The sequence below is a fragment of the Anomaloglossus baeobatrachus genome, chromosome 2, assembly GCF_048569485.1.
Source record: "Anomaloglossus baeobatrachus isolate aAnoBae1 chromosome 2, aAnoBae1.hap1, whole genome shotgun sequence".
Lineage (NCBI taxonomy): Eukaryota > Metazoa > Chordata > Amphibia > Anura > Aromobatidae > Anomaloglossus > Anomaloglossus baeobatrachus.
In genome coordinates, this window is record NC_134354.1 from 492,173,656 (window position 1) to 492,185,735 (window position 12,080).

A 12,080-nucleotide genomic window follows, 5' to 3' on the forward strand; every position below is an offset into this window, starting at 1 on the left:
CGGCGGTGCCACCAACTATCACCGCAACCCACGAGTGGCTTCACTGACAAACTCTCCCCTGTAAATAGCCCCTTTATTACGTTTTTGGGCAACGGGCTGCTGCAAGAGTCCCGGATCCGGCTGCCACTTGAGCCACAGCCACGATCCCGGATCCGAGCATCTCGAGTAGCTCCCCACTGGCTGTGGCCAGCGCCCCCGCCCGCGACACTCTTACTTTGGTTCTCTCCTGTTTCTCTGCCAATACCCCACTAGTTTGATTTCTGTTTATGAGCTTGCCCATGTTTTGACTCTGCTTTTGCTTGACAATTTCTTTCCTGCTCCTACCCTCCTGGTATTGACTCTCCTTACTGACCATCCTCTACCAGTACATTTCACAGTACAGCAGCCACTGTGTGGACCCAACCCAAGTGAACCCGTATAAGTCCAGATCCTTGTATAGGGATTAAAGGATGAAGGCCAGGGCACCCCTTAGGATCTGCTAGACAGAATGGCTAGCCTGAATCCTGAGCATGGAAGCCCTAATAAAAGCTGCTAGACTACCATGCACAGAGCTTCTTGAAAAACTTGTCTAACTAAATGTACCAATTCAAAGCTGTATCAATTAAATGCATCCCCTGACTTAGTTGGTTCAGACCCTTGCAATGTTGATTCAACATTATGAGACCACTCAGGCACAAGTCACTGCAGCGATGATTAAAACTTCCAAACCTAAGGTGAATTTACAAAACTATTTTTCTAGTGATGGAATTTTTTTTCACCTTTAGGGAAAGTTGTCGACTGTACTTCAGGCTCAGCTCAGAATCTTTTGGTTCCAAGAGCCAGTGAGTTGGAATCATTATACCTTTACTACAAGTTGATTATCAGGCTTGGTCCTTTTCCTGCCTGAAGCACACAAACTCTCAACAATTACCCACACATGGGGTTTATGACTGTCATTCCTGTAATAATGTCACACATCCTAATGTCTCCTGTCCTGTAATAATGTGAGGTGGTAGTGATAGGAATGGGGTATATAGTTTTATTCAAATAAGGGAAGGGAATGAGTGGAAGGCAGCATTTAAAAATTTTGGGGGATCACTAAAAATGTTGTCACTGGCGGACACAGGCAGACAAGGGCACCTGTGTAAAAACAATATATGGGCTCTTTGCAACCTAATAGATCATCATAATGCAAAGTTCCACCTGCTTTGAGGTGGAAATAGGCCCCCTTTACCTCCTCAATAGTCCCCCTTACCTCTTCAATAGGCTCCCTTATCTCTTCATTAGGTCCCCTTACCTCTTTGGCCTTTGTGCAGCTGCACAGGTTACACCAATGACATGTCCACCCCTGTATGTTCTGATGCTAAATAATGCCCCGCTGTTTTTCAAAATGTTGTTAAGATTCTAATATATAAATGTTCTATATGTGGTTGGTGTCTATTTTGAAGACATCTTGCTTTTTTCACCAGATTATGTCACACATCCAACATGTATGTAATATTCTACACAGACTCAAAGATGAATCTTTATCTGCAAAACCTGAAAAAAATCAGGAAGCAAACTTCCTTGGGTATACTGTATCTTGTCTGTCAAAAGTTTACAAATTGATCCCTCTAAGGCCATGTTATTAAGGGTTGGGTTCAGCCCAAATGTGTAAAAGCTTTTTTGGTGGGATTACTAATTACTATGGAAAGTTTATAAGATATTTTCCTAAGATAGCCAAACCATTGACTGATTTAAATAAGAAATGGGCTGATGTGATTGAGAAACTGAGGCAGTCTATGCATTTCCTGAGTTAAATGAATGTTTCTCATCGGAACCTATATTGGTCCTTTTGTGGTGGAGGCAGATACTTCAGAAATGAAGAGTTGGAGTGGTATTGTCTCAGTCTGACTCAACTCTGTCCATGTGCCTTCTACTCATAAAAGTTCTCATCTGCCAATAAGAATTATGATATCAGTAATCATGAATTTTTGACATTTAAATTGGGATTTTGAGGAATAGAATCACTTCCTTGAAAAATGCAAAAATAAAATATTTGTTATCGCAGAGCACAAAAATCTTTCGTATTTTCAACAAGACAAGTGACTAAGGCAAGCTCCATGGGCCTTTTTTTTCCCTGTTAGATCTTCTGGTGACATTTAGAGCTAGTATTAAGAACATTAAAGCCAATGCTCTGTGTGTTAGTTTCTGTCCATCACAAACTGAATACTCTCAACAAGTTTCCATTCTAGCTGAGGGCACAATCATTTCCTCTCTATCTCTACACCCCATGCAGGAGATCTGTAGATCTGAAGACTCATCCCCTGACAGAACTATTGTCCACCCAGTGTTGTCTGAAAGACCTCCATTCATTTAATGACTATGTATTCACAGTTCAACCTGGAATTGACAACAACATCCGATTGATAACCTGAAATTTAAGGTGGCGAACCATTGTTCGGGATTGTAAGAATTATGTCTCAAACCCATCCTACTGGATTTTTCCAGCTTTACATACTTCCAAAGTTCCTTGGACCCATCTCTCCATGGAATTCATTACTCAGGGGCCTCTGTGTAAGTCCAGATTCCTGTATAGGAGTTTAAAAGTGAAAGCCAGGGCACACTCTAAGCTTTACAAGATGATGTGGCTAGTGCGATGCCTCTCAGTTGAATCCCTATTAAGAGCTGCCAAGCTACAACATACAAAACAAAGCTTGTTGACAGGAAGTCTCCTACCATATTCCTGTATACAGTACTTTTCAGGAATTTAGTAAAGCTTAATGACATAGCTTGAATCCTCATGTATTGGCTAGTGCAGAGAATGTGTACAAATTTCATACAGAAATAACCAGTACTTCCACACATTACAAAGACAGCTCACTGATTTCACTGGTAAACTTGCAAAGCTTTATTTACACTGTAGTGATTCTATACGGAGATTAAGGGTAGTCCGTCACCCCCAAAAAGCATTTTAAAGGGATTATACGTTGTGTAGGAGATCCAGCACTTCTACCAACCATACTAACAATGTAGAGTAAAGAGTTTTTGTTTCAGCTCACCTTTGGATTTGTTGTGACCGATTTGAATGATCAGTGCACGGACAGTCAGCGGGCCGGTTCCCGGGAGTTCTAGCGAAAAAATGAGTTTAGACCAGCACCTGAAGAGGGATTATTCCAATTCCAAAATATTCAAGGACTTGATAAAATCATTATTGTTTATTAGTTTATAAAGATACAAAAAATTAATATCATTGCATCTTACGTGTTTCAAGCCTAAACAGGGCTCTTACTCATAGCAAATTATACTAACAATGTGCCTGTTACTAGTACAGTGACTGAACAAATATGTTAATTAATATTCAAATGGTGAGCCTTTGGCGCACCGTTGGCGTGGCCAAGGGTTTGGTGCACCGATACACTTCCTCTGCTGCTGATTGACAGTGCTTGCTTCCCATAGCTGTTGCTTGCTTCACTAATATACTCAGTTTAGCGAGTGGTGTCAGAACAAATTGAGACAGGGAAGAGGAAGCACTTGGTCACTAAGTGCTCGAGTAGCCGAACATACAGACAGCATTCGGACATTGCTCGCATTGTCATTCATCAGTGAAGGAACGCCTCAACACTCAAATGTCGAAGTGTAATGGTGCACCCTAGCTAACTAATTTGCATATGAATTAAAAGTTATTTTAGTAACAAATAGCTATTGCGTAGAAGTATTTACACTCCTATTATTATTTTATATTCAGTGACTACTGTGGGAGAAAAGAGCTTTTACTGACGTTCCAGCTCCATTCTAACAGAATGTCCATGTAAGCGAATACTGAACATTTCATTTTAATTTCTTAGGACAGAATCATAGCCTAAAATGTGAGGCTTTCGTCGGTGACTTTGGTTTGTTGACAGACCTTTACTGGTTGAGAATAATCGGGGACAACAATTCTGAAGTTTTAGATGACTGCAATTTAATTAAGAATAAACCGTGTATGGGGACAATGTAAGTACTAATGATTTCCATATCACTCTACATACTTGAAAACATCATAGAAAAATATTACAACTTCTCAAATAAAACAAGGCTGAACCCCTTCACCCCTGGCGATTTTTAGTGCTTTTCCTCCCTTTCTTCCAAGAGCCATAACTTTTTTACTTTTCAGTCAATCTCACCATATGAGGGCTTGTTTTTTGCGGGACGAGTTGCACTTTTGAATAAAACCATTAATTTCACGAAATAGTGTACTGGAAGATGGAAAATATTCCAAGTGTAGTGAAATTGCAAAAAAGTGCCATTGCACAATTGTTTTTTGGGTATTTTATTCACCCTGTTCACTATATGGTAAAACTGACAGTCAGTGCAATGCATATCGGTACAAGTTCGTAGATACCAAACATGTATACGTTTATCTAAGGGGTTAAAAAAATGTCAGAATTTTGTCCAAAAAAATGAACTGCACTTTTTTCACCATGTACCCGTAATGTTCTCATTTTTCGGGATCTGGTGCTCAGTGACGGCTTATTTTTGCATCACATGTTTTTAACTATACTATTTTTGTGCAAATGCTAAGTTTTGATCGCCTGTTATTGCATTTTAAAAAAAATGTTGCTGCGACCAAAAAACTTAATTTTGGCATTCAGATTTTTTTTCCTCTCCACACCGTGTACCAATCAATTTAATTGATTTTATATATTTTTTCTTTTTTTCTTCATTGCCTTCCAAGTACCATGTTTATTTTTATTTTATATACTGTAGCGGCATAAAAGCTTGTGACATATATGATGTTAAGTAATGAAAATGTGTACTTTTTTATCGTTGGGGCATTTGTAGAAAAAATAATCACAGTTGAACAATTTTTAGGACAATATTATTTTTTCTTCTTAATGGGTTTATGTATAGAAAAGATGTAAATGACACGCCCGCCCCAGGGCCGGGGGCCTTAAACCAGGCCGGACTAGTCCGGGAACGTCAGCGGTGATGGGGTCCGGTTCTGTGACCCTGGCGGTCTCTTTTGGAGTAAAAAAAGGGAGTTTTAAATAAAATAAAATAAAATAATTTTTGTCTACTACACCACTTGCTGTGTGCGGCAAGGTTATTTGGGGCCCCCGCTGCAGGTTTCTGCTGGAAATGATGGAGTGATGCAGCCTGGATGGTAAGAGCCCTCCCGCAAGCAGGGACAGGCCCCAGCAGTGGATGATGGGGGTTGTAGTGGGAGAACAGTCTATGTGAGTGCATGCCATCAAGGAAACAGTCCACACCAGTGTTGTCGTTTAACTTGCCTTGTTTACTTTGTTGTGGTGGTACCTGAACCCGCGGGTGCCGGTCCCAGGTGTATCCGCTCCCCTTGTTCTCCGTGCCAGCTGTGACCTGGGATCGCTGTCCTCCGTGTATATTTGTTGTTGATGGGCTCCTGTGCCCTAGAGCTACTTGGGAACCTCTCTGTTTCTGTCTTGGTCCTATTGCAGGCAGCCTGGACTATTTAAGGGGGTCAGTCCCCGTTCCCCTCTTTGCTGCTGATGCTTCAGACTCTTTTGGTGGTGAAGAACCCTGGAGATTCCTTCACCTGGCGGAATTGACAATGTCCATAAAGGGTCTCACTGTCGAAGGGATCTGCACCCTGCCTTGTGCTGAGGTCTGTGAGCCTTGGTTCCGTCCGTCTATGGACACGCTGCGGTTCCTGGAGTCTCGTTCTTCCACAAGGGCCCACAGGTCCTGGAGTTCCCGCTCCCTTACCTCACGGTTTTCTCTCCTGTTCACAGCACTCCATTCTCACTGCAGGTCTTATACTCTCTTTTCACTTTCTACTCGTTCCGACTACTACTCCTCTCCTTCACTTCCTTCTTTCACCTCATTCTCTGACAGACTTTCTGACAGACTCTCCTGACTGACTTCTTCCTTCAACTCTCCCTAACAGACTCTCTCCTCAGACTGAACACCACTTCCTCCCGCCTTTTCTAACTGACTACTGGCCCCTCCCCCTCGCTGGGTCTCTCCCTCAGGTTGGATGGCTACTATCCAATCAGCGCCCTCCCCTTTTACCTGTTACTAGGCAGTCTCCCAGTTTGGTGTTGGGGTTGTGTGTGTGGCCTAAAGGTGCTGGTCCGTTTGCTCTGGCGTGGATATTCCAGGGTTTGGGTTTCCACGGGGTACATTTGTGGCACATGGTACCACAGGGGTGCTACATAAACTTGATCCCTGAGTCAGCACAATCTGACAGTCATACAGCATTGTGTCAGATGTGTCTCGAGGCTGATGGCTGACAGTAGTTACATAGAGCGACTGCGCTACCTCTAATATGGTGCAGTCAGAATTTACCTTATCATCTAATGGGTTAAACAGCCTGGCTCCTGCAGTGATCATGTGGCGCCCCGGAGTGTCAGGTGCCACAGGGTATTACATTTAACCCTGGATTCCTGGAGGACCAGTGCTGGTAAACACCACCACACACACACACAATCCACGCCCTTTTCCCCAGACTGGGTAACAGGCTAGAGATGGACCTGACGGGTGGTCACCTATTGGTTGGGAGGAATCCAGTCCACTAGTCAGAAACCTGGGAGGAGGAGGGGCTAGTCAGTGAAGTGGACGGACAACAGACATCTTGTCAGATAGATAGTGAAAAGGCAGACAGTCAGTCAGAAGTTGACGTGCTGACGGAAAGTGTAAAGTGACTACTGAGTAAAAAGGAGTATGGTTGCCAGGGACAGTACGGTGCAAGTGCTCACTGGAGCGAGCACTGACTTGGTTACAGAGCCCTAATTCAGGAAGATACTTCAGTCTCACCTGATAACAATCTGCCCGGTGAGGGGACCATCAAGGACCTTACCGACGTTAGTGTCCGGGGCACAGCAGTAGAGAGGGAACCTGGGAATGGGGACAGAGGTCCGACCCAAAAGAGGTTCAAGCTGCCTGCCGTACGGACCAGTATGGAGACAACCGGAGGGGACCACAAAATGCTCCAGGCCACGGGGACCCACCAACTACTACAGGGTGCATGGAGGTAAAGCTCACCAGTTCACTACACCAGCACTGGAACAAAGGGAATACTGGATTGGTAAATACCAGCACAGACCGGGTGGCAGTGTGGCACCCCTGACCTGGTCAGGCACCACTGAGTATTGTACCCACGCCTGGGTCTGTACAAACAGGTAATCTCAAATGCTGAATAGGGTGTGGACACACAGACACATAGTACCCAGGACACACACACAGTTAGAGGGGACCTCTGGGCAGACCCAGGAAGGGGGCATCCCAGCTAGTGGTGGGTAGTGGGACTGGGAGCTAGAGAGTTGTGCAGTGGCAGTCAAAGGAGTAGGAGTGGAGCAGCCGCATCTGAGGTGTAGAGCCGAAGAGCAGGACACTAGTCAGACCCTGCACCGGTAGTGACTGCTGACGGAGGAGAGCACTTCCACACAGTTGCGTTGAAAGACACCAGAATAGAGGGAGAAGTATGGGGTCGAGTACAGGAACTCCTGGCAGTGGAAGCACACACGGGGTACAGGTCTCTAGAGCCAGACATCCATTTAATGGTCTGCTGAATCCTGCCGGTGGGGTGGACAAGAAGACCCACACCAACCAACACAGAACCCGCAGCATCAACAGCAACGAGGGGGCCCATAAGGAGGATCGAGCCTGGAGCCATCTTATCCTTGGTCCTTGCTGTCAGAAAACGGGTCAGAAAGGGGAGAACGGCAGTAGCGACTTCCCTGGACGCATCCCATGATACACTTCAAGTCAGGGGTGATCCGAAACAAAGGTGCAGGAAGGCGAGTCAGCAGTCACTCCTATATCAGCCTGAGGGATACCTGGTTCCACCTGGTTCATCATAGCATCGCCTGGGTTGGCTCACATTATCAACAGAGAAGTGAGTAAAAACCCTGAAAGACATTGCTGCCTGTGTGTGAGTTCTTCTGCGACCTGTGGTACTACACACTTACACCAGAGCCCCTGGGGCCAGCCTCACTCTCTGGAGGCCATAACACCAGACTGCATTTACCATCAGCCCCAGAGGCTCTCTAAACTGCAGTGGCGGTCAACCCCCTGACCGCAATACCGAGAGTGGCGTCACGATTCCCATTGAAGTTAACCTACCTGTGGCCAGAAGATTTCCAACACGTGAAGACGACAGGGCTTCACAGCAGCAACTCCAAACCAGTGAGTAAAGCACAAGCTAAACTGCAGCCCTGTGTTGTCTGAATTCTTCCTACACCTCTGCACCTATATACTACAACCACCATCATCCTCCCCTGCGGCCTAACTCTATTTGCGGAGAGCCCTCACATCTTAGCTGCCCAATACCACCAGCCCCAGCAGTGAGAGACTTTGCAGCGGCGGCTTTCCCCATATGGCCACGTACCGCAAGTGGCGTCACGAAAAACACTTTATTTTTATTTTTCCCCTGTACAAAACCCCTTTTAAGTGACCCCCAGGGTCACAGAACTGGGCAACGGCCACCCAGTGAACTATCCCGGAAATATACAGCCCGAAACCGAGTACCTCAAAGCCCTGGGGTGCGTCAATCACACAGGTGCAGCTCCTGTGGCCTGCAGTTTCACATGCTATTACATCATTTTGCTCCAATATTTGTTCTAACTTAATGGGGTTGTCCAGTACAAAGGATAGGCCATCAATATCAGAGCGGTGGGGGTGCTACAGCTGGTACCTCAGCCAATCAGCTCATCCAAGTGCCAGTGACAGACAGATGTGATGAAATATGTAACTGCACAGGCCCTGTATAGTTGTGGCATCAGGGTATTGCAGAGCCACAAACTTTCATAGGGGTACCTCTGCAGTTACCAGCAAAGGACACTATACAGATGATGGAACTGTGCAGCTCTTCAACTAATGAAATTTGGCCTCCGCTGAAACCAGGATCAGCTGATCAGTGGGGGTGTTGCATGTCATACCCCCATCAATCTGATAAGGATTTGCCATCAGAATAAAAGTACTAGGCAACCACTCTATGGTCCCATGCAGATGTCCATAAAATTCATTACATGAATTGTTCGCGGGTCTTCAAGCCCAAGCTCAAGAGCCTCATAGGCATAAATAGAGGATGTGCAGTTTGGATCGGTAAACTCATGCACGGTTCGTGTTTTGCAGTCCATGTTCAAATCAAGTTTGACAGACATCTGCATACATGAGCCCTAATAGTACATCATGGGGTAGTAAGCAGTTACAAGATTATTCACAACATTGCAAGTTATCATCTATCCTGAGGCCAGGTGATTAATTTGCTGGTCAGAGGGGGTCAGTCCCAGTGGTTAGAAACTGAATACAATGCTTAAAAAAGCTTTTCCATACACATGGGACATTTCAGAGCCTGTTTTTGGGATGGGTGGAGGACCAAGTGGTTGGACTGTCATCAATGAGTAAGTTGTGACCCTGCTTATCGATAAGTGATAATTTGCCATGTCGGGAAAAAACTATTGTTGGCTAAAAAGTGGAATCTGACTGGTTTACTGCCTTTCTCTGGGTGAGGTGGTCATATCTGTACAGTATAGTGCTCAGCTGCACCTGACCCTACTGGTAGTTTATAGCTATGCAGCACTGAACAGGCTCTGCCATTTTTTGATTGGTCAGTGCCTAATCCTGTCCTCTGCTCACTCAATTTCTCCCCCGACCTATCCATCAGAGGAAAGATAGGTCTTGATTGGTTATGTTTTTTGACATAATAAGATCCTCTACCCTCTACACACTGGCTGCAAGAAATCCATATCTGCTACGTTCATGGCTCTGGGGCCCAAAGGGAGATTCACTGAGCCCAAAGTGGGTCAGTGCAGGTAAATATTAGGTGGCCTGATTTGCCCAACTCCCCACTCTCATAAATTAAATAGCTAGCTTATGCTAGTGATCCTCCCCCTTTGCTGTAGGAAAGCCACCCACACAGTAGATGGGTCATCATGCCTCCTCTTTTCTCTGTCTTTACAGCGCTCTGCAGACAGGAACCTACTCATGGTGTCCACTCTATTGTTTATGAGATTCTCTGTAGTTAGAAGAAGAAGGAGGGGCAGAGGTCTGCCTCTAGCTCTGCCATCTTCCTATAACTCCTCCCTCTGCCTCTAGCTCCTCCTTCCTCCCGCCATATAATATCATCAGTAACAGCTGCCATCTCCTACTTCAGTAATGGGAAAGTCCTCACTGAACACAAATTGTACCTCAGAATTGAGAATTTTGATAATGACTGATCAATTCTGTCAGAGAAAGAAGCACGTGTCTGATAAGATATAATACAAAGTTGCTTAATTTCATGTGTACTATTGATTTATTAAATAAATATTAAAACGATGATTATGCTTTTAAATAAGCATTTTCATAAACTTATACAGATTTTGAAAATTAGAAACTTGCCTAATTAACCTATGCTTTTATTTAGAGATGACACGGGTCCAATTTGGATTTCTGAGCTGCACATAATTAATATAAGCAATGATGACATCAAGTATCAATATAAATGCCAACTTAATAGTGTTACAACAAACAGTGAAGTTAGGCTATTTGTTATGAAACTGAAAGGTAAGATGTTGTATTTATTCACTTCCATTATTGTTATTAAAGTTCAAAGTGAAGTTTGTATTTCATTTTTTTCTTTGTTTAGACAATAAGTCAAGCACGGACGAAAGTTAATGCTCCTTGGACCCAATATAGAAATATAGAAACCTTTAATAAGGACCCCCCGGCCATGTGCCATTTAGAATAGTGGTGTCATCTTAGTTGAAAGAAAGCCTTTGGGTCCTTTTAGAAACCAATGACCCAGGTGTGACCGCTGCATCCCTTACAGAAACATCTTTTGCTCAAGATAGATAAGCACATCTTTTAAAGGGATATTCTCAAGTTTGGAAGTCATCCCCCATCCATTGGATAGGGAATGACTTGGTGTCTTCTTAGTTGACAGAAAGCCTTTGGGTCCTTTTAGAAACCAAGGACCCAGGTGTGACCTCTGCATGCCTTACAGAAACATCTTTTGCTCAAGATAGATAAGCACATCTGTTAAAGGGATATTCTCAAGTTTGGAAGTCATCCTCCATCCATTGGATAGGGTATGACTTGTCAACCTCTGGGACCCCTACCGATCCTGAGAATCGGAGCTCAGAGAAGCCCTGTATGAATAGAGTATTGGACAATCATGCACCTTGCCATTCCATTCATTCACATGGGAGTGCAGAAGAAGAACCAAGTGCAGCGCTCAGCTATCTCCAGTGGTTCATTTGATCGATCACTGCATGATCACACAGATAAGGGGATAACTTCGGAACTTGAAAATACCCACATGGTTAGAAAATTGGGATTCAACATTGAATAGATAGAATAATGAAAAATAAATAGAAAAAGGATTAAAATGTTTAAGTAGAATACATTTTACTAATGCTTTACTTTCAGAATGACATAATCCCCTTTGTTACTGCACTCTTCTATATCTGATGACAAGTTTATTACTATGTTTATTACTATGTTTATGTTTCTAAATCTTCCAAGTTGAATGACAGGACAATCTCATTTGTAGAAAGTTATAGTTCTCATTTGTAATGTTATATTTATATGCAAAATTTTCAGTGTCATAATTATATACCTTTTTATCTTGTAGCCTTTAACAATGAATGATATTGTTACTCCTATTTTTTAAGCCCCATAATTAAACTAGCCACTTCATTCTTATCATAATTGTTTTTTAAAGTGAAGTCTCATGTTTTTCAATATATTATGGTTGACAGTAGTACTGTAGATACTGTTAGATTTTGCATGCTGAATTTATCTTTTTTATTTCTCTAGTTATTATGTATTGTCTCTCAAAATCTATGTTCTTCTGGTGAAACATAATACTTGAATAATGTACATAGCTGTAGAAAAATAAGTCATGGACCGCACAGAAAAAACTTATACATTGATGTAAAGGGGAGAAGACTGTTTGTCACCAAGAAATACACACACTTTGCTCCACTTTGTTTAAAGACTATATAGCACAGAGAAAATCTGGTCAGACAGTGGATCAGTACAGGGCAGTGCTCAACCCAACAATAAGCATAAATGTCCAAATCCAGTAGAAAGACACAAAAAGTGGTGGCACTCACCCTGTTTAAAATCTTCTATATTTCACCCAAGCATAAAAATAACAGGAGGGGGATGCGAGA

At 43.4% G+C, this 12,080-nt stretch overlaps 1 protein-coding gene across 1 annotated transcript in view; it reads left to right on the forward strand.

The window, feature by feature from the left end:
• The window catches only part of LOC142290310 (interleukin-18 receptor 1-like), a 142,485-nt gene that overhangs the window by 69,725 nt on the left and 60,680 nt on the right, over nt 1–12,080 (forward strand). The window contains exons 7-8 of the mRNA XM_075334270.1: nt 3,807–3,954; nt 10,328–10,467. Coding sequence (XP_075190385.1) covers nt 3,807–3,954; nt 10,328–10,467 — 288 coding nt within the window. The remainder of the gene's footprint in view (nt 1–3,806; nt 3,955–10,327; nt 10,468–12,080) is intronic.